General features: G+C 41.8%; 2 protein-coding genes across 5 annotated transcripts in view; one reads left to right on the top strand and one right to left on the bottom strand.

The window, feature by feature from the left end:
• The first annotated feature begins 251 nt into the window (after positions 1-251).
• On the top strand, positions 252-5519 carry cdk5 (cyclin dependent kinase 5). Its single transcript, XM_062404110.1, has 12 exons — positions 252-438; positions 749-837; positions 938-1005; positions 1109-1169; positions 1253-1309; positions 1402-1497; positions 1702-1776; positions 3308-3404; positions 3837-3908; positions 4069-4127; positions 4226-4306; positions 4437-5519. The coding sequence occupies exons 1-12, from the start codon at positions 402-404 to the stop codon at positions 4521-4523; spliced, it is 879 nt and encodes a 292-aa protein (XP_062260094.1). The 5' UTR covers positions 252-401; the 3' UTR covers positions 4524-5519.
• Positions 5520-7470: 1951 nt separating this feature from the next.
• asic1c (acid-sensing (proton-gated) ion channel 1c) overlaps positions 7471-22860 on the bottom strand; it is an 84788-nt gene continuing 69398 nt past the window's right edge. For 2 of the 4 annotated variants that reach the window (XM_062404104.1, XM_062404105.1), the window contains 10 exons: positions 22331-22481; positions 21094-21221; positions 16056-16206; positions 15892-15948; positions 15312-15465; positions 15124-15215; positions 14653-14732; positions 14173-14244; positions 11452-11504; positions 9254-10431 (listed from right to left, as the gene is read on the bottom strand). In XM_062404104.1, coding sequence (XP_062260088.1) covers positions 10353-10431; positions 11452-11504; positions 14173-14244; positions 14653-14732; positions 15124-15215; positions 15312-15465; positions 15892-15948; positions 16056-16206; positions 21094-21221; positions 22331-22481 — 1017 coding nt within the window. In that variant the 3' untranslated portion in view covers positions 9254-10352. Of the gene's footprint in view, positions 8719-9253; positions 10432-11451; positions 11505-14172; positions 14245-14652; positions 14733-15123; positions 15216-15311; positions 15466-15891; positions 15949-16055; positions 16207-21093; positions 21222-22330; positions 22482-22860 lie in introns of those variants that run through there. The other 2 variants (XM_062404107.1, XM_062404106.1) reach the window with 2 other exon arrangements.

The raw sequence follows: 22860 nt of genomic DNA, 5'->3' as shown, positions 1-22860 counted from the left end.
GTGTCATTTCATCAGGTGATTATCCAGTTTGAATCCTACACTCAAAGAAAGGGATGAAGAAAGCAGAGATATTCTCTCCACGATCATGATTCTTATCTTACAGATGTTATCTTTGCAGTCTCTTCTATAATCATTTTGTCACGTGCACTTGAATACTCGAGGTCTTTTTATAAAATTTCTCCAAATAAAAAACTGAAGTTTCTGCACTCAGTTATGTTGCGGAATGCTGCAGTTCATCTTTTGGCCACTGGGGGAGCGACAACACAAGCCTGACCGAGTCGGACCCGTATGCACTTAGCTCCAAGCTAACGTTAGCCACCTGAGCACCATTAACCCCAGTGTGGGGCTTTAAGTGGTCATTAGTTCGGTAGCGGGCCCCGGGCTGGCTTCTTCGGTCAAACATGCAGAAATATGAAAAGCTGGAAAAAATTGGAGAGGGTAAGTTTCCTGCGCTTATTTATTAAAGTGAGCTTTGCCTAGAATTAGCTTAGCCTGGTTTGCTAACGTAGCTCCTGTGCAGTTGCAGGGCTAGCTAACGTTAGCTGGATTTAGAAAGCGTTGTTCCTGAGTTAAATAAATCCGCAGAGCGACAGTCACCAACACTAGTACGTGTTAAAGATCTGTCCGGAGATGTCCGCCCGCCGGGTTTGGTGATATTAACGCCAGCTAGTTTAACTAACTAGCGTCGGGACTTTGTCATTCATCGATGCGCTGACTGGGATCTAACCCTGCGATTTCTCCCTCGCAGGAACCTACGGGACAGTGTTCAAGGCTAAAAACAGAGAAACCCACGAAATCGTAGCTTTGAAACGCGTGAGGCTGGACGATGACGACGAGGTATGTGCTCAGTAAAACATTATTAGCAGCTTATGTGCACACTAACAGGCTAATGGTGCAGGAGGCTAATGCTAACAACACTGGCTGTCATTCATTTCAGGGGGTGCCCAGCTCTGCCCTGAGAGAGATCTGCCTTCTGAAGGAGCTCAAGCACAAAAACATAGTCAGGTCAGTCTGCTACTGAAACTCTGCAGGATGTCAGGTGATTTAAAATGTAACACAACTAGCATCTAAACATCAACAACTTCTGTCTGTTCTCTGTCTCCTCCAGACTACACGACGTTTTGCACAGTGACAAGAAGTTAACCTTGGTTTTTGAATATTGTGATCAGGTGAGATTTGAAACCACCGGTATGTTTTGTTCTGATGGGTGCCCCCCCCCCCCCGAGGCTAACGTTTCTCTTATCAACTGCAGGATTTGAAGAAGTATTTTGACAGCTGCAATGGGGATCTGGATCCTGAAACTGTGAAGGTGAGAGATCAGCAACCTGGCCAATCCAAGAATAGAGATAAACCAGGGATATATCGTATTACTACTTAAATGCATTGATTTGTTTTTTACAGTCCTTCATGTACCAGCTGCTGAAAGGCCTCGCTTTCTGTCACAGTCGAAACGTCCTCCACAGAGATCTGAAGCCGCAGAATCTTCTCATCAACAGAGTGAGTGTTTTCGATGCATTTGGACTTTGACTTGAAGGCTGGTTAAAAGCTAAACAGTCAGAATACTGTTTCCATAATGTTGAAGGAAAGAAAAAGGGAGTATTCTGTCTTCATGGCTCGCTCTGACGCTCTGTAGTTTGAGTTGCTGTCGTCTGTAAAGATTTGGTGACGTCTCTCTCTCTCTCATTCTCTCTCTCTCTACAGAATGGGGAGCTGAAGCTGGCTGACTTCGGGTTGGCTCGAGCCTTTGGTATTCCTGTGAGGTGCTACTCAGCAGAGGTAGGTCGTACATCATTAACACACAAGCTACAGTCTGTAACTTGTGTGAAGCTGCATTGATTCGGTCACATTCCATATCTAAAGATAAACCAAGTCGTAGATTGATTTCTGAATGTTTTATCTCCCGAGGCCAACAAAGAAATGAAAAGATTTGTGCTCTTTCATCGAGGCTTTTTATAGAAGTAGTTTCTTGGTCAAAGAGACCCAAATCTATTGCTAAAAGTATTTTCCTACCTTTAAAACCAAACAGTATTTTATCAATAAAACAAAACATCCTGGCTCTGTACACTGTTTCCAAAAATCCTTATCTCAGTATATAAATTGATATCAAAATATGGCTCAGTATTAACATCTAACTGGCAAACTGTAACAGTACTGATGAAACACAATCCCAAATGTTTTCTAAGCTATTAAAATGCAGTTGTTTTGTTTATGGTCTTATTGTTTGGGTTTAATTTAATGGCCTCAATTAAATTCTCTGAGGTCTTGAAGTTGAATTGTTAAATCAATGCTGGAATGGAGTGGACCACACAGCAGCGTGCGGTTCAGGTGGTGTTTTTTTTTTATGGTGTTGCAAAGAAATGAGAATCGAGTCTCAGATAAGTGTCGCGGTCTGTCTTGGCTGACCTAAGGGGCCATCTCATTTTAGGGGGACAGTTGACGTGCTGTGACTTCACAGATCTGAAAACGTTGGAAGGTCATTATATCTCAGAGAATGTATTACATCAAGAGTCTTTGCAGTGTTTCAGAGAGAAGAAATGAATGATGCTTGCACTATAAGGACATGCTGTATGTTGTGCATGCAGCAGTTTATCAGTGTCGTTGCTCATCACACCCCTGTCATATCTTTAAAGATCCAACAAAGTGCTTCAGAGTGGCGTTAAACAATGTTTTAACTTTTTCTCAGGTGACAAAATTTCTCTAAAAAGTCCATCTCTGACAATCCAACACTTAAGTAAAGTAGTAACAAAAGTTTTATTCACTTGCAAGGGTTTTAATTCAGCTTTATGGACAAAATGCATTGACTTCCCCACATTTATTATCAAATTCTAACTTAGAACTTTTCAAATAAATTAATGAATAACACTCCACAGGATGGTGTTGTTGGAAACACAGTACTCTAAAGATGTGATTTGAAAAATAGATGAATTAACAGAAGCAATGGATAAATGGGATGCAACCGTTTTAGAAGACAGCTTTCGTCTAAATAACATGTGCTGACTAATGAAAGAAGGGATTCTGCAGCATCTGCACTGGAATGAACTTTCCTGTCTTAAACACAGGTGCATCTCCATCTGCCCACAAATTGAGAAAGTATTGAAAATCTTTGTTCTCTTCTCTGTTGCTGCACTGAGCACATTATACGAAACCTGGGATTAGAACTGTAAAATACTCGACACCTGACAAATACACAGTTTGTTAAAATGTCAATGAGTTGTAAATGGAAACCATGACCAAGTCGCCACTCGTCTGTCTGAGAGAATAGATGTAACTGGTCTAACCATGCCACCGTGCTTTGTGACCCGTGCAGGTGGTGACCTTGTGGTACCGGCCTCCGGATGTGCTGTTCGGTGCTAAACTGTACTCTACCTCAATCGACATGTGGTCTGCTGGATGCATATTTGCAGGTTGGTTTGTGATTGTTGATGATAATGAGGACATGTGTCACTCTGTTCTTAGTGGAAGTAGGATTCAGATAGAACTGGTGATTAAAAATGCACAATGCATGTTTCATTATCTTTCAAGTTATGTATAAACGCACTAAACGTAAGGCACCAGACTTTTTGCAGCTGTTTGAGAAGAGCAACATTAATATTAGACTTTGAAACTTGAAGGTGTGGTTCGTCTGCTGCTGATTCCTCTGTGTTTTTCACATTTAGGTGGAAAAACGATTTTATTAAATGAAATTGAAAGGAGAGTGATGAGGGAATGTATTTAATTCAAGTAAAAATGCACAGTTAGAATAATGGGGCGGGTTAGGACCACTACAAGTCTTGTATTAACTAATATCCAAATATACCACCCAATCATTTTCCCCATGTTTGACTTTGTCTTGTCAGAGCTGGCGAACGCTGGAAGGCCTTTATTTCCCGGGAATGATGTGGACGACCAGTTGAAAAGAATCTTCAGATATCTTTTGTTGACATCAGTTGTAGATACGGACTCGATGAGTTTCCTGCTTATACTGTTTGTTATGTGAGACTCAGACAGTGAGACTCAGACATTGATCTCTTTATAAAAACACTTCAGTCTAAATCAGTTGGACAATGTTTCTTTAACCACTCGGTACATTGTTGGGTACACCGACTGAAGATCAGTGGCAGACTATGACCAAACTCCCCGATTACAAGGTACATTCTTCATTCATTCTGTGTGAGCTTAGTTTATATTATGTTTTACTGAATTCTTAAATTTAACTGTATTTTACTGCCTCCTTCTCTCCATGCAGCCATATCCCATGTATCCAGCCACCACCTCACTGGTGAATGTCGTCCCTAAACTAAGTAGCACAGGACGAGATCTACTCCAGGTATTCTCATTTTTAATGTATTCACGACAAAGTATTCTTGTCAGGTTTCCAAAACAAGGTGCTTGAATCCGTTTTTGCCAATCTGTAGTTTTGTCTCAATTATTAACCGGTTTCTTTTGTTCTCACCCAGAACCTGTTGAAATGTAATCCTGTCCAGAGGATCTCAGCAGAAGAAGCCTTGCAGCACCCGTACTTCGCTGATTTCTGCCCTCCCTAAAATGCTACATTGCCTCTGCGTGAACCTCAGCCGCCAGAATCAGTCATCCTTCACTCTGCTGGTTTCATTAGGATCAGTCCCAACAAGGCAAAATCCCTCACCGGTTCTCCAAACACTCCCCTGCAGTTCACTCTGTTGTGCCTCTGTGTGGAACAAAGGCCTCGCGGCTCTGCAAGGTTTTTGTTTCTTGTAGGTTGCAGGCCAGTTTAATTTGGTACTTAGACACCTCCCGGTTAATTAGCGCTAACATGGGAGGTCGCGCTACGTGTTGCATTGAATAAAATGTCACCCGCAGAAATGGACCTCGACAAGAAGCCTGTCTGATCCAAGAGAATGAAATTGGCACATGACTTTTAAACAAAGCCCTGAACAAAAGCCCTTTGAATCTGTGGTGAATCTGAATCTAAACAACATATCAGTTACACAAACCTGTTTAACAATAATGGTTTCTGATCCCATTGTAACGTACAAAGCATTTCGGACAGTGCGATTCCAGTAACACAAGTCTTAACAATTGATTTTTTTTAACCCTAACACTAATAAAAAATCTGTTAAGGATAAGTCAATACTCAGTATTTAAATAACAAATAATAAACATTTTTGGGAGAGGATTAGTTCAGTTTGGTTGTTAAATAATTATATTTGTACAGAGTTTGATATTTTACAGTTTAAAAAATCTTAACAGATTTTATAATCGAAACAATTTCTTAATCAACAAGGGCAAGTTTGTATTTGCTTATTGGCTGTGATAACTAACTGAGAAAGGGCTCTAGTGGGGACCACAGATTCCTGGGGCAGCTCATTAAATCGATTTCCCAGTTTAAGAATCACAAACAGCTGATCTTTTCTCTTTTACAGATGACGCTTAAGTCAGTGTTTCCCCCCTTTATGTGCGTGTTGTTTGTTTAAGGCCATATTTTAGTTTTATTTGTCATTGTTTCCTCAGAAGTTTCCTGGTTAGAAACGTGTCATTTGGTTCTAAAGAGGGGGGGGGGGGGGGGGGGGGGTTATTGTAGGAAATGATTTGAAATAACTGATCCGGCATAAATATTAATCTGTTAATTAATTTATCAGTGGAAGTATTTTTATTTATTATCTAAATTGTGTTTTTGTCTGTACACAGGATTCACCATTTTGCTCCTTTAGGTCACAAACTGTTATTCAGATTGGAAATGTACTGACTGACACTGACACCATCGAGTTTAGGATCAAATTACATTTGTCTTCCCTGGAAACATCGTCGACACAAATGTCTTCCTGTTATTTAATTTTTTGTATACATATATTTTTATCACACTTCCTGTTTGAGATGCTTCACAAACCAACACAACATTTTCCCACTAATAGTTACAAGATTGTATAATAGCATGGGAAGCTAATTTATAATTATTTTTTATTTCCCATTTTGTCTTTTTGTGCACTTTGTAAATGACGGTTTTTATGTTAATTCGTTTAGTTATCCATGATATAAAAATTTGTTGAACACTGACAGCCAGGATTAGAGCCGGTTATCAATAAATGGGCCAATTATAAATATAAATATATATCTGTATGTACGTGAATGAGCAGTGGACCATTTGTGACATATTTCTATTTTCACCTCGATCATTATTCTTTGAGCTTTTCTAAAACTGCTTCTGTAATCATTCAGTTGGAGATTGAAGAAAACGACAGATGATCTCAATGATAATCTGTATTTTCACAAGATTGTTTTCACCCATTCGCCGTTTCCACTTCGGTTACACGTGTCAATATGCTCGACAGCTTGCAGTGTTATCATTACAGTGCTACTTATCCCATCAACGCCTACACCAGGAGCCGTGTTTGAATCTATAGGGTAAAGCACTCGTTTTCATTTTGCTGACGTATAAGACTAGATAATGGATGCATGTATTTATTGATGATGGAATGTCTGCTCATTTTAATAGTTGTTTTTGTTTTGTTTTTGCATTTGTTTAAATGTAGCACAACTTCATTTGGTACAGAATGTTTTGAATGATTTGAATAATACACCTGTAGCGTTTAGCCGCCTCTTTAGGATTTCACATGTTGTATGTGGATGAAGTTACAATCAAGAGAAAAAAACAACACAAAAGCTTCTGCTGTCAGTTTTTCATTTCCTCGTTACAGAACTTTTCAAACTGCTGGAGTTTCTTTACACAGCTTGGATTTGAAATGAGTGGAGATCACACTTTGCTCGTATGTTTGCTTTCGTAAGTAGTCACTTCTTCTCTTTGTGTATATTTGAGCCGATTCTCTGAGCCTCGGTGAAGACGACATTAACGCATGTTTGCTTTTGAGATTGGATCTTTGACCTTGGACAAACAATTCATTTGTCGGGGTCCATTTAGCAGTTGCTCCGGAGCTTTCAGTCAAATCCATGACAAGTGGGCAAACTCCCAAATGCTGTGGAAGAACATGAGAGATGATGAAAAGCTCCAGAACAGCTTCTAAATGAAACTTGATGCTTGACTCTCTTTGACAATACACAGCCTGCATATTAATAATTAAGTAAAGAACACTCAGCATTTAAAGAAAATGTCTTAAAACTGCTGTCGTGTTGTGATTGTTTGAATTATTACAAATTATTGAATTTAAATAGTCAGATTCGGTTTATAAGAGGTTTGATAAAGTTGTGTGTCATCTTTGTTGAAAGTACTAATTGTATAAATAAGCAAAGTTGAGATTTAGGATAATTAAAATCTGTCTCTTCAAAACTCAGCTACTCTACTGGAAGTTCTGGACATAACCTTTTCACAGCCGAGACATATTCGAAAAGAGAAAACCACAAACTGAAATCTGTGTATGAATGAACCCAAACTGTTCTAACCTCAGCAGATCACTGTGTGTTTATCTGTGATCCCATATTGAGCAGGGGATTGAGATGAAGTCTTCTCAGTTGGCAGTTTAGTCACAGTTTGGTTTAACACTGAGAAGGAAACGGACGGATCGTTGAATGAACTATTTAATGTACAGTTCAGAGTTAAAATCACATATCTACAATAAAATGCACAGCGAGCCAGATGAAGCAAATCCAGTTCCCCATGTGTGTGTGTCGGTGAAAATGATAATGTTTCCTGAAAGAACCAGTCTTAAAGGCACATCTATTATCCCTCGAAGCCATATGAAGTGATATTGTAATTTCCCACATCTGCACACTTATCTTTATTTAGTTAAATGTTGCATGATCCCAAACCTTTTTTTTTTTTTCAATCATAAAAATCCCAAAGTGCACCACACGATATGGAGAACTCTCTCAGATTCACCTGGCTCCAGAAATACACTCTGGACAGTACAAAGTGAACAGCTCGGCTAATATGACATTAAGAGACCAGAGATAAGAGAGGGGTACACAGGGTTCATGCAGGAAGGAAACAGGGGGCTGTGCCGTGTGGTCACTATTAGAACTATTAGGAACCGTAAGAATAAAATAGCTCAAATCTCTGTACAGTATAGTAACAGTATCTTCATATTGTGTTTCTACTTGGTCATAGCTATGCAGTTAATGTCGGTCGACTTGATGAGCACACACAGGTCACGGATGAGTTTCTGCCAGTTCACGTACACTCTGCTGTTCTTCTACTGGTAAGGCGGGGCGGGGGGGGCGGGGGTTAGAGTCACAAATCCGACACGCACCCCCACAGTTCACGGTAGATTCAACGTTACACACGTACGCTCACACACACACTTCAAAATCATCTTGGCAATGCAGCATCTTCAGAACAGCATCATCGCGTAACGTGAGTTGGCATTTTTTGTGTCTCTTTCTGTTTTTTGGCTGATGATGGTTGTTGTCCACGTGTATCTTACATTAGTGTGTTGCAGTTGTCTACTTATGCTCCGGCTGTTGACCATGTCGTGATAATCCCAAATCAAATTTGTTTTAACAGTGTTTTTTTCTCATCCGGTGCATTTATTGCTCATGACTCAACGATTTCACCCTTTTTGATGTTGTTTGTTTGTTTTCTTTTCCTGAAAGGTAAAATTCCCATTTGGATAAAGTCTCTGGCTCCTCTCGGAGACAGCACTCGTTATCCCTGATAACGCCGGAGCAGTGAACACACCCACCGTGTGCAACAGTGTGGGAAAGTTAAAAGTCGATCCGTAAAAGGTAGTCACAGCCAGAGACGTCCTGTCACTGGCTTTTCGAGTGATGGCTGATCTCCAAGGGTTTGTGCTTCACATCAACAGTCATCTAATACAACAGACAACAGAGTAATAAAGCTACAATGTTTATGAACAGCACTCACTGTGGTCGGCATTCTACTTGAAAAGTTTCACATCGTTAGAGAGAAAAGAAAAAGTCAATAAGGTATTCATAGCCCGGGATGTGTGAGTCTACCTACAAGTCCATAACTGTGGTGTCAAGGGTTCTCAAGAGGAAGGGAGGAAGTGGACGGACACAGAGATAAGAAGAGAAGTTGTGTACATGAGTAAGATGGGTAAATATAGAGTTTATTATACTTGATCATTTATATATCACAAACTCTTATTTGTGACTCATTACATGTTCTGCAATAATAATAATAATAATAGGAGGATACAATGGGAAAATTGTACAATGCATTTCTGTTAGAAATCAACTGAGCCGAGGTGCATGGTGGTTTTGATGCTTTGAGGCAATTCTCTCCTACAGGATAAACTCTCCCGCTGTCAGTCATGTTGCAATCAGCCAGAATCTGTCTGTCAGCAACAATCCTCATTTAACCCCCCCCCCCCCCCCCCCCCCCCCCATGTTCAATAGAGAATAGATTACTATCATTGTGCTGATCAACACCTTTAAGACACGACGAGAAAAACAACAGAATTATTAGAAAAGGCAGAAGAGCGCCTGACTTGTTGTTTTTGGTCTGATGAGTTCCACGTGAAATAAGGGCCGACTTCTACAGCGCGCTGAACGCCAGCATCCCCGAAAAAATGGGAGAGACGTGAATGAAAATGAACATATCAGCTATATAAAGATATAAAGGTACAATCAACAGCATGTTTTGCCTCCTGACTCTCTTTTTTTAAATGTACTTTATGTAAAAAGTGAGTAACGTTAACAAAACACATCCAGCTCGGTCGCTTCTGTCGTCTCAACTCAATCCTTTTATATGTACAAATAATCCAGTTCCTGTTCTGTTCCCAAACTCTTGTTGTTTAACTCACGAGGCTCGACTCGAAAGCCTCCAAGTAGCAAAAGGCAACGTGTAACACTGGTGCAGTGCTTTGATCCCGGTGGGAGCAGCTCTCTTCACATCCGACAATCAGCTCGTCAAAGTGGAGCAGATTTGTAAAAAGGCTCTGCTCTCCTAACTGGTGACGGGTATAAGGTCACTGGATACACTGGATCAATGGATGCGGGAGACGTTAACACCGAGAAGAAACCGCAAAGTTACACACACCACCGTCCACATGTGGACTTCTATTTTTCCACTGGTGTACAGAAAGAACTAGCACAACAGTAACTCGTCAGAATCCCTTTTTGGACACGTATATTATCTTCAGCGATTGTATATTGTAAAGTGACTGGATAAGAAAAACAATTGCACAAAATGAAACATGAATAAATTAACACTGACGCCTTGACATGGCAGTTAAACCTGAGTTCTGTTTTGAAAGTGGTCTCTCTCTCTTTTTTCTTTTTTTTCTTCGGATGATAGTATTCTATTTCTATTCAGGCATTGATAAACTCTACTATAGGATTTTATGAGTTATACAATCAACCCCTTGTTCTGGTAAATACATAAATTATTTCACAGTTTGCTGGCGAGTCCCCCACATGTTGCCACCCCCGACCCCCGACCCCTCCTTTATGTCGTCAACAGGCAAACTCCTCGAAGTTGCCTAGAGTCGGGTGACGAGGTAACATGTTCGGCGTGAATCCGAGACTGTCCGAGTGACTCCGGAGGGTGTCACAGGTGCTCTGCAGGACAGAGGGGAGGAGGGGGGGGGGGGGGGGGGGAGGAAGACGAGTTCAACCGGGTTAAGGGAAGGGCGATGAAGGGAGCAACGATGATGATGATGATGAAGGAAAGAAGTGATGCACAGGTAAAATAAGAGGATAAAAAAAACAAAACACAAATACAATGGAGAATGTGGTGAGGTAACACATACAACGGATTTCCAAGATTGAGAGGAGAGTTTAAAGAAAGTCGGAAAAAGATGAATGAAAGGAGAGAGAGAGAGAGAGAGAGAGAGAGAGAGGAGAGAGAAAAACAGCAGATTTTTAGTCTTGTCTTTTTCACACTAGCATGTTCAATTCCTCTTTAATCACAGAAGCTGAAACACCCACATACGTCTGCATCTCCCTGTGTGTGTGTGTGTGTGTGCGAGGACACTTGCTAAGTAGACAACCACTGATGTGCTGGATAACAACACTGGGAGCCCCGCTGGCCAAAACAAAATGGCTATTCCAGCAGACAAAGAACCATTTATATTTTTGTGCAAACTCACTGCATGCAGACCTGTGATAACATCACACAGTGATGCATCTAGTGATGTTATCCGGCACCAGTCTGAAATGCATTGCCTATAAATGGAGCTCAGTGCTGCAGGGAAAACAAATAGCTCTCATGTGGTTCAGCTCTTTTTTGCAATAATTCAATAGATATGACACGCGAGTACTGAGCTTTATCCTATGGGAAAGAAAGCATCGTTATTTTAGTGCAAGGAGCAAGTTTTGCACTATTAGTTTTTTTTTATACGCACTTAGAGAATCCAACCAACTCCTGTCTCCTGCTGAAGCGGTAAATAAAGACACACACCGAGCTACACTACGACACGGCGGGAAATGATACAGTTACACAATCACCCCTTCCTTTTCCTGCTAGAGCCAACCAGATCATTCATAGTCACTGAGGAAACGATGGATGAGATGGCTGAGTATGTATGACAGAGAGGGACAGCATGGGAGGGAGCATCTATTATCAATGGGGTGTGCTACCTGGGGGCATGATTAGGCGTGACACCAGGGCTGGTTGGGTTCTCTGGAAACTCCTGGAATAGACATGATGAAAAGAAAGATGGGTGAGGGTGACTGAAATGAAAATAAACACAGTGCAAATGCTACAAGTTGAAACGGCGAGGGGAAGACGGCACGAGAGTGTTTCCCCCTCAGGTAAAGGAAAAGAAAGTTGGTGGTGGTGGGGGGTGGTTCTGCACAGGGTGATTACTGATACCCAGAAGAGTAAAAAAAGAACTGAAAGCATAACTTCATCGTCAGGTTGGTGAGTGGAGACGTGACGTTGGACTGGTTGAAAAAGAATCACTGAATATGAGAGACAGGAGGTAAAGGAGATGGATTTGTAACGAGTAGGTGAACATATGACATGGATGGAGGAGAAAACAGTCAGAAGAACAGAACAGATGACAGAAGAAAAGCAGGACATACTCTCTTAATGTCAGCGGCTAAATAAATAAAAGTTTTGTCTGCAAACACAGTAAAACTACCTCCTTCTAAACCTAAGAACTCTTATTGTTTTCCATCCTTTTCATCCACATCAGACGTCAAATCAATTTCTCAACCTGAGCAGCCGAGCATGCACAAACACAATCCTCATGCAGACACAAACCCACAACTTCTTCACCAATCGTATGTGGTAAGATCCATTTTGTTTTCTACACCTGATGAAAAAGTTTTGGGCTTGTGCGTCGCGACAAAGAAACAGAGCATTGCATTTCTGAGATTCTGTCGAGAAGCAAACTACTGGATACAAAAACAAAAACAGATGTTCAACGTCTGCTCTGAACTAAGATCAACTTCAATGCTTTGGATGAAAACGGCACCAGAGAAGAGGAAAGGTTTTTGCTTTTGCCTCGACAGTGACCTGCGGAGGCGGATTAGTGCTTTTAGCTGTTAGTTGGACACGAGAGAGAAAAGGACTGAGTGGTTATTACAGATGAGACTTTGAAAATTAGGTCTACTGGCATCGATAGGTTAAAAAGAGAAGTGCATATATTTTCTTTATGTATTAACTCTGAAATTGAAGGTTGTTTTATTGGTTAGTGCTGAAACCATTAAATAGCTAGAAGGTCACTCAGAGACCAAATACATCCAGCAAGGTCCAATGTATGAAATCACATTTAAATGTATTATATTTATAATGTTTTTTATTTTGGATCTGCATCAAATAATAAACCACTCAGAAATATTTGTCCTTTATCAAGATCTATAGAGTATTCATTGAGAAATCAACTGATATTCTGTGAAACACATTATTTTACAGTATTAAGGAGAGTGTCTGGATCTGCCCCCTGATCCTGATCCTGTTACCTGACCCCAAACCACATCCTCCCTAAATTCACTGAACTCTGGACTTCCTCTGGACAGAGTTTCGGTGAACTTTCTCCGTCTGGCCCCCTCTTATAGAGAGAGAACACAGCAGGAGATCGCGGGATTCATTTGGGAGCAAGTGTGGGGGGCGGATGAAAGTTCTAACCCCAACATAAAGAACACAAATATCTCTGTGTGAAAAAAGCTGTGCCATACACGTAGAAGACATGGAAGTAAGGAGAGCCTCTGGTAATATGAGCAGTGTTGATGTGCGGAACGTTACATCCTTTCTCTGCCTGCAGCTCAACCAGCCCTCACCTGAACACTGCGGAGATTTCTGTGTTGATGTGAACACATTAGAATCTCCTGCTGTTGGTAAAAGGTCATGTCTAAAAACGTTGTTTGTACTAATATGGTTCTGATTCCATTTTCATTTTAAACTTATAGTCCTACCTCAGCTCATTGAAAATACAATTAAGTTTTAATTTGGAAAAGTAGAACCTTCTTCCACCTTTTCCTGAATGTTTGATTCAGCAGTACGTGCAGAACATTTGCTGATTAGAAGATGTATTTTGGTTATAAATAATTTCTCCATTCCTTTGTAGGGACCTTATGTAACCGGCTGCAGGGGAGGTGCTTCTGGAAGCCGTGTGTTAAACCACTGGGCTCAACAAAATGCTGTGATTTAGGTTTAGAAAAAAAAAAACGCCTCACATCACTCTCCTCACTTTTGAAGGGAAAATGGGTTTCATTGCCTCGAAGGCTTTCTAAACGAGTAGATCATCAAATGTTAATAAAATCCCCAGACCTCTTAATCTGGCCCCGCGTTCTGCTCCATCATCTCCTCTCATGAATCTCATCGTACTGCCGCTCATGACGTGGACACGTGTCTGTTCCTGCTTTAAGTTAACTGCCATGGCACGAATGAGGGAGGCTATAAGTTGTGTAAACTCTCGACAGGTGAGGGCTTAACTGAGATAAAGGCCACAACTTGTGAGTCATAAATAAAACCTGAGGGCATTCAAGTGTCAGAAGAAACAATTAAGTTTCATCTTCAGTCAATATTGATCTGTTTTCTCTCTTCTAACTATCTTGTAGATTTATGTCATCAGAAGGTTTTCCCCATGTGAATATAGAGTTCATGTGAGTGTGTAGTAATTGGTTATGCATTTGTACTGTGCAATAAAAACAATATGTATGTATAATTAATGGCCGTGTTCACACATTGTTTCTGCAGTACCAATTCAAACTAATGATTTCCTCTCTGGTGCCGTTCATCAGAAGCATTTCGAATGCCAGCGGACACTTTGTGATCGCTGTAGTTCATGAGATCATCACACACGTCACGTTCACTTCATTCAGTCAAAGACATTCAGAGAAGCTGAAAATTACCAGATTGTCGCTCTGGCAACGCTGAGGTCGTTTCTTGCGTGTGAAGTAACCCAAGACCTTGTCCTTAAACACCTGGATGCAGAAAACACCAGATACACATTACAGATGCATGGCGTTTGACAGGGTATTGACATTAGCATCAACATTAGCAGAAAAATTACATTCAAGTTTGAATAATTACTCAAAAAAACCTCTGTTAGCGCAATCTAAATATTGCCAATGAGCTATTAAAGGTTCAGTGTAGAATTTAGGGACATCTAGTGGTGAAGTGTCATACTGCAGCTGATTACCCTTCACCTCACCCTCCCCATAAAGACAATAATAGAGGACCTGTGGAAACCTTCCGATGTCATACATTTTATTTTATATTCAATTTTTTCCAATAGATCCCTGTCCCCTAAATTGGACACACAGGACCTTTAAGTTTGGTACATTGAGACATAAATAAAGAGCAGTTATACTTGGTCTTTCAACTTTTACCTCATATAGGTAGTCAAATATTTCCAGTATTGTTAATACGCTGGCTCCGATGAACAGTCCCATCTGACCTCCAATGTCACCTACAGAAAGACAGAAGAACAAAGACTGTATGGGCAGGTACAACAACTGAACAATGGAGTGTGTGTGTGTGTGTGTGTGTGTGTGTGTGATGCTGTTCCCCACGCTGTCACTTTTAATTCAGTATCTCTCTAAGTAATCTGTGCCGAACAGTCAAAAGGGTCCATCCAGCCCTGACTGCTCATTAGACCCAAACCCGGCTGCCCTTGCGAGAGCATCAGATTATGAAAATGTGCTCAGCCAGTTTCACCACTTCAAAGAGGGAGAACCTCAAAGCGCCAGGCGTGAAGACACGTCGTGAAATGTGCAGCGGCGGCCCGCTGAGAGCGCCGACACCGAGGTGGGGCCACGTTTATTCTGTCACAATGAGCCGCGGAACTGCAGGAATCTTACCGAGGAGCCCCGCGATTTCATAGGCCTTCTTCTGCTCAATCTTCTCGTAGTTCAGAGCTTCGAAAAAGATGTCCAGGACCATGAGGTTCTCTCTGGAGGGACGACAGAGAAGAGCAAACCCAAAAGATTTGAAAAAAAGGAAACGAGGGCATTACCTGAGAAACTCACTACTGTTCAATAATTCTTACCCGATGTATTGCTCAGTTTTGTTGAATTTCTTAGCCAGATACTTAGCGGAGGCCTTACTGGGGATCTTAACCATGGACAGCTCCTTGCCATAGCGGGTCATGTTGCAGGGCGTCTGACAGACACAGTAATCGTTGTCTTTCTCCACCAAAAAGTCTGTGGATGATCAAAGTCATTCAAGCACAGTGTGACATCTGCGAGGAATCAAACAACAAGAAGCTCTCAAAGTCGCCGCTAAAAATATCTCTTCAAGCTCCAATCGCTGCCATCGTTCACTTTCCATGAAAGCAAATAATGACTGAAGCCGTGAGAGGAGGGAGAGGGGAACGCGCGGTGGGATTTATTTGATATCGGTGAAGCGTGGACGAATCACAAATCTCGCTAATGGGATTTTTTAAACAATAATTTTACCTCATTATTTTGCTTCTCCACTGCCTGAGATGAAAGTCATTCCAAGTTAAATCTGCAGAGGTTTTATCGAGAGGATTGAAATGGTCTCAATGCTCTGTCTCAATTCAGACATTAATGCAACTATCACTCTAATATGGACATACATATAGAGAGCAGAGTGTGTGGGCTCACCTAAAGCTGGGTCAGCACAGTCTTTGTACTGCTCAGGTGTGCAAACTGTAGAAGTCCCTGTTTGAAATAAAAAATAAAATAGGTAATGCATCAAATATAAAAACACCACAGGAGGTCAAGAAGCGTATCTGCCACGTTTCTCACTGGTCAGCGATAATTCATACCCGGCATGTGAACCATCCTGCAGTTGCAGTTCTCCAGCAGGTAGCGGGTCTCACAGTCGATGCGGCAGGCGGTGATGCTGTACGTGGAGAAGTACTCAGAGTCTATGGGAGTCGACTTGCAGTCGCCCCACGGCGGAGGGAGGTACTGAAGCTGAAAAGAGCCAGCGGCACACGTTTCCCCTCAGTATACGAGCACACAGGATTACAACCGATAACAAGAAAAATAGCATGGTGGCAGGTAAAGCAGAAGTACAAAAAAAAAGAGAGGGCAACAAGCTGACAAAAAAAGACAAATCAGAAAAGAATGTCATGAAACATAACAAAAACCACACATTTAAATGAAAATGTGCACGGAGACAATATCGGCATAAAAAACGTCCAGTGAGAACAACATCATTGCTCATGTGTAGCAGCAAGCAGACGTCATGCAGAACATCACTAGTGCAGCTCTAGTCCCCGGTAGGAAGCAGAGTACCATGGGAATAGAGACAGGCTTCATAGAGATCTGATATATGTGTAGTTTCAGACAGGACACCACAACCAATGGACAAATCTTTTACAATCCTGAGAAATGAAACTCAGAACAGTAAATAAACAGTTTACACTTTTGAAACGAACAATCCAATGAATTGAATAGATATTATACAGCTCAACACGTTAACAAGTAGTGCACTTAATAAGTCCTATAATGCTAACTAAAGGGGGTTTCACTATTCATATCCCCCGTCTACACCCATGAGAGTTCATTACCGCACTACTCTGAAAGCAAAGGCCTGTGGATTTAACAATGGGTTGAGAATATACAGAGTATCTTCAGTTTACAGTCTCATTAGAGGTGGAACTCTCTTTAACAAGGTGAAGAGCAGGGCCCTTCTATGAGCAACTCTGGGAATTCTAAACGAACCCACTAATGAGGACTATTTAATGACTTTCTAAGGTTTTGGTTCACACTCAATATCAAACCCATGGCACTTCTTTTGTAGCTTCAGCAATTTTTGCACAAAATCTGTTCAGAGCTCCCTTTAGCGTTTTAAAGGAGCTATTTTTTTTAAGGGGGGGGGGGGAGGGGTTTAAACTGAACACGTCGACATTTAACCACACGCAAGACTTTCAGCTCCCTTTAAAAGTCTTGTTTACTGCAACTTATGGTAATGAATGCCGACGACACATTTCTCACAACAGAAATGAGGCAATTATTTATGAGGGGCACCGACGCCTGCTCGGGCATTTGAGCAAACGGCACTAATTGCCGCGGGAGCTCGCCGGCGATCGATGCCAGTGGCCTCCTCCTGACAAACTTCGCAGGGAAACGATACTGCTATTGTCACATTAGAGTTTGCCGTAATTCCCAATCATCTCCGGCAGCTCTAAGCGGGCCAACTCGGTCGGCCTAACGGTCATTTAGTCGATGCGGAGTGACGGAGACAGAGCGCAATTCACTGAGGTGGTGGACTTAAAAGTGGCAAACATGATTAAGCCTTTATTGAATTCCGTTTCCAGCCCACAGACTCTCATAACCGGAGTTCCACTGGAGATAAAACACTCAATGCAATAAATGCGAGACTCCAAAACTGGTGCCAGGGTCCCCGTGGGTAATAGAAAATAACAATCTAATGCATCACATTGTCTGGTAAACGAGGTTAAGGAGCGGCCCGGGCGGATCGACTCGATGACAGTGAGTGTTAAACGGACAATGACAGCGAGAGGGTAAAGCCAAGCAACAGCTCTGATGGAGAGACGGACTCGGATCAATGGCTCAAAGCTGGGATGAAACACATTAGCTGCTTTTTATTTATATCTAAACAGAGAAGACAATGACCGAGAGGAGGGCACACAGAGGGGAGAGGGGGTGGATGGATCCATTCGTTTGGGGTTAGAGGGGCAGCAGATGAAACTATGAAACTTGATGCTGGGTGTGTCGATAAATTTATTTATGTTTTTGTTAATTAATTGATTTGTCGTCATGCAGCAAGCCCAGACAGTCATACGCTACCCTCTGGTGCTGGGTGGAAACGAACGTTTGGAAGCCGGGGGCGACCCCGAAGCCCAGCTCGTGGAGGAAAGGAGGCTCTGACTGAGAGTGAAGCTGCACCTTTATGCCGGCCTCATATGACGTCTCATCTAGGGTGAGGGGTGAGGGGTGAGGGAACACAGCCCGCATCATTATCAAAATAAATGAGAGGAGCAACAGCAAGACTCGGGACAGAACACGGTCAAAGCCTTCGTCCTCACAGTTGCCCTGTTGTCATTCAGCCTTTCTCCATCACATCCCAACCATCACGTGATTCTAGAGAAAACATTTGATCGAGCCGTTTTCATTTCTGGCTCACAAGTCACAGCCTGGACATTGTGTTTTCACCCCTGTGCAGTTTGTTAGTTGGTTTGTTAGATACACAAAAACAACTGGATGGATTTCCATCAAACATGGTGGACAGATGTGGTATCGGTCAGGGAAGAACCCAATACATTCAGTTGTGGATCCATATCAGGGGACGGATCCAAGGCTTTTCTTTCTTTAAGGTTTTGAGAGGCATTTTTAAACATTTTCACTGATTTCCTTATTAACAAATATTCATCATGATTAGGGAACTGATGGTTGTTCAAATCAGGATTGTTGGGCCTCGGCAGATGTGTGCGAGGTTCACTTGCGTCTGTTTGTTAGTTAGCAGGATTATGCAGGAACTTTCGGACGAATATTCATGACCTTTTCGTTGGTGGGATGGAGCATCTCCTTAGAAATTTTGGCAAGGATCTGCATCAGGGGGCATCTCCAGGAGTTGTCTTTTCACTTTCACTTTTCATTTCTGTTGATTTCTCAGAGAATAATTCATTGATTTTGCTTAATTGTGCAATTTGTTGGAGATACAAATGAGGAAATGTGGTTTTATAGGGAGACTGGAGGCCTTGCTAGTGTTTTGCACTCTAGTTGAACATTGAATCCTTCATTCCTTTGACAGAGTTTTACAAAAAATCTCAATAATCACAAGTGTTTCTTCCAGCAGTCTGTCATTACTCCGAGAGCTGTGTCACTGCACTTCTACTGGAGACTGACTGAAATTACAACTGGCCAGACTTTTATGACAGCCTAATTAATTCCGTCCGTAAACACGTCTCTCTGCTGTCACTGGGGTGGGCGCTCGTGTCGTGATTATAAATGACACCTCTCGCACTTTTGCTTTCTGGATGGAACTTCTGCGACGGTGATTAACCACACCAGATTCACGGCTCGGAGATGGATGGATGATGATACACTCCGAGCAATTTGCAGCATTTGTACAGAGAGAAACAGAAAGAGAGAGAGAGAGAGAGAGAGAGAGAGAGAGAGAGAGAGAGAGAGAGAGAGAGAGAGAGAGAGAGAGAGAGAGAGACATATTTTTCTTTAAAAAATACATAAAATACAATTTGTCATCTTTGTGGTGTCCAAGTGTCTGTTTGATGAGCCCAAACCCGCTGCCTCCGTCATCCCGTGTTATTCTGCTCACAGAGGGGTGGAGCTTTTCTTTGCATCTTTTCTCTTTCATGCTCAGGAACTGACCAAGACCGTTCACTTTCGGAGCAAAATCATTTAAATTAGGCTTGATTGATTCTTAAAGCAGTGAATACCATTTACTGCTGGAGTATCCATTACTTCAATACTTCCCAGGGGCTGATTATGTGGTATAAATATTAATAAGCCTGCAGCAAATACATAAAAACACAAGATCTCAGTGGTAGTTGCTGATATTCTTTCCTTTGGTTTTGCTGTTTGACGGGATACTTTTCTGTACCTGCTTCCTTTTGGAAATCAACGACTGCTATTTGGCTCGTGCACTATTCTAGCATAGAGACATCACATAACTGCTGTACGTTTCCATTAGATCTGGATAGGAAATCCATGGCTGCTCAGTATTACGACCTTCCACACAGGTTTTCACGATCAATTCAGCCTCTACTATAGTTATTACTTTCCATCCCGCCCTGCCAGCAGTGACGGGACAGTCGAGCACGGGGCACTAATTCTATTTCACGATGAAGTCGCCTGCCGCAGGCTCTTCTTCTGCTCCTCTTGATATTGTGCGCTAAAACACCCTTTTTACAGTGTCCTTAAATCATGATACATCTCAACATGTGTCTTCAAAACAGCCAGGGGGTTGACTTGGGTGCAGAAATAAAATAATATGATGACACCTTCTTTTAATAGTCCAATTTGTCACCAGAAGTATAAAGATAATCCCATTATCTTTTCCCTCGAGATATAGTGAGTCAATTATTTATTGTAAGGACCTGAAGCCGTTACCACAAGTTCATCTAATTTTAAAATCCTACATAATCTTTAAAGGTTGTTCATTTTAAATTAGGTTGACTTATCCAATAATGTTTAAACTCAAACTTTGTTTTGGTCGCCTGCTAATTGACAACCACTCCCATGATCCTTTGCTGCTTAATATCATCAAACTCAGTCACTTTCCTTATTGTTTTGATTGAGACACCTCCAGCAGTGGAAGTCACGTTTTGTACATGTTTTAGATCATAAATATCTGCTGTGTGAAATCCTATCGTCTCTGCCACAGCTTTTCTCTGCCTCCTCCGTAACTGAGCCACTCAAGACCGTTTTCACAGCATTTAAAGAGCTGTATTCACATTCTCACACATTCACTTCTCCAAGACGGGCTCAGTATGAAGAATCAAACACACACTCTGCCAGATATTTTGCCGTCTGCATGGTCTGGGGTTATTTGGCTCTGATGAGCACAGTATGCTCGTATGCTTTCATCCATCCACTTGGCTCTGCTCTACCAATGTTCCTTGGCTGCTGTAATTCGTCAGTTTCATTTATCGTGCCCGGACCCGCTGGATGTTTATTTAACACTTTCACTGCTCATTCCCGACACAAGATTAATCACAGTTCTGACTTCGCTCCGGGCTCTGTGACACAGAGGTAATGGGCAGTGGCTTGGAAAGGATTTGGCAACACACACGAAATGAAGCAAAGCAAAGGAAAACAAACAAAAGAAGAAGAAGGTTGAGGTTGCAGAGGAGGAGGCTGAACGTTAGGTACCAGTTGCTGCTGACATGACACAAAAGTTTGAAAACCAGGGGCCACACCAAATCCCAGTTGGTCAATGAAGGGCGGCTCATCCTGGCTGTGGATCTGAACCTTGATGCCTGCTTCGTAGGAGGTCTCATCTGTGGATACAGCACGCCAGAACATGTGACACAAGGTGGTTGCTTATGGAAACCCACTTTGTGGGGAGTGATGCTGAGATGGATAAATCGAGAGTCTTTAAACTCCCTGATAGAAGCTAATGAGAGAGAAATACTCATATTTTAGTGTAACAGAATGTAATAGTTTATAGGTTTGATGACAAAGTTCCCTGTGACTTCACATCCGTCCCATTCTTGTGAATATCAGAGGGACGCCTGGAGGGACCTTCATTACATATGACATTATATGACATGTAAATAAAGACGGATTTTGTCACAGCTCCCATAAATAAAGCCAAATCATCTAGATGACCCCCTGCTGGCAGGATGCAGTGTAGGTCAAGGACCCTGCCTCCTCCATGTAACAGGATGGTACGTGGAGCAAACCTAAAACATCAAAGTACGCTAAACTATGGTTTCTGAGATTTCAGGTTGTTCTCATCACACTGATGTTTGTTCAAGTGCTTATTTTCCCAGTACGTATGGTTTGAATGAGTTATTTGATGCTGAGATTCTCTTTTGGCGGAACCTTGCTACCGTGGCTCCACTCAATTATCTTACTGCCAAAACACCGGATCCAAAGGACCTCAAAGTGCAAGATGGCCGCCTCTGTATGCAAGATGGCTTTGGTTATTTTTTGTAAAACAGGAGGAAGTCTTCCATCTTTATTTACTGTCTATGTCTTGGAGTCAAGGATTAAGTGATTACAATTTGGTTAAAAGGGTTAAAAGGTGATTGTCACTCAGACCACACAAAACATGTTTTGGACATTAATCAGCTGATCTAGACAAAATTATGATCTGATGATTTTACATTTGGCTTTATCAAAACAGTCAAAGGTCAACTTCACTCCGACATCTCCAAAACTCTTTTCTGGTCATAATCCAAAGCAATAAGTCAGAGGCTCAGTGATCATATGTATCTAACTCGAGCAGTAGTAGTAGGCAGTGATTCTAGTTTTTTATATGAAGTGACACATTGACATACAGTAATATAGGGATTTGCAGGTTAAACAAACAAAATGGAGGAGTCTCCACACATAACTGCTGCACAAGATATAATTTCAGAATGGTGCTCAGAGCCGCACTGACCTGTCTCTCCCCAGACAGGGAGGTATTCATCCTGCTGGATATCCAACATGATCTCCAGGCCGTTCCCCGTGCCACCTTTTAACGTGGTCAACAGAGGGTTGCCGTCCAATCCCGAGTTGAACGTGTAGCATTTTCCGTAGCGTGTGTAAATCTGTAAAGAGAAAACAAGGACAGAAAAGAAAACAGGAGTATAAATAAGAGGTCAAACCTTTTACATTGTGCTTTGGTAATGGATGTATAAATGTCAGCCTGTAACTGTGCAGGACAGGAAATCATTGCAGAGGGGAACCCTACTGGCTTTAAACAGGAACCTGGCTCTGATTTGAGGAATTAATGGGAGCTCTCCAAGCAGCCGCAGCAGCAGCTATCAATCTTTACCCAATTTCACTCTAAATTTCCCCGGAGTCGTTTATAGTGAACACACTACTTTACTGCCATTAAAGAGGAAACATCGGCGGTGGGAGTTGAATCGTGTTTTAAAAACACTTGACTGACAAACATCTTAGGAGACTGAACCTGTGCCAGTGAAA

The sequence above is a fragment of the Platichthys flesus genome, chromosome 14 (genome assembly GCF_949316205.1).
Source record: "Platichthys flesus chromosome 14, fPlaFle2.1, whole genome shotgun sequence".
NCBI lineage: Eukaryota > Metazoa > Chordata > Actinopteri > Pleuronectiformes > Pleuronectidae > Platichthys > Platichthys flesus.
The sequence above is the reverse complement of the archived record's forward strand: the minus strand, read 5'-3'. Positions and strand labels throughout refer to the sequence as shown.

What these genes read in the sequence shown, in the direction of transcription:
- cdk5 (XM_062404110.1), top strand. Translation starts at nt 402, where the DNA reads ATGCAGAAATATGAAAAGCTGGAAAAAATTGGAGAGG. An exon ending in GGCTGGACGATGACGACGAG is followed by an intron (nt 838 to 937) that starts GTATGTGCTCAG and finishes CATTCATTTCAG; the next exon opens with GGGGTGCCCAGCTCTGCCCT. An exon ending in GTTGAAAAGAATCTTCAGAT is followed by an intron (nt 3,909 to 4,068) that starts ATCTTTTGTTGA and finishes CACTCGGTACAT; the next exon opens with TGTTGGGTACACCGACTGAA.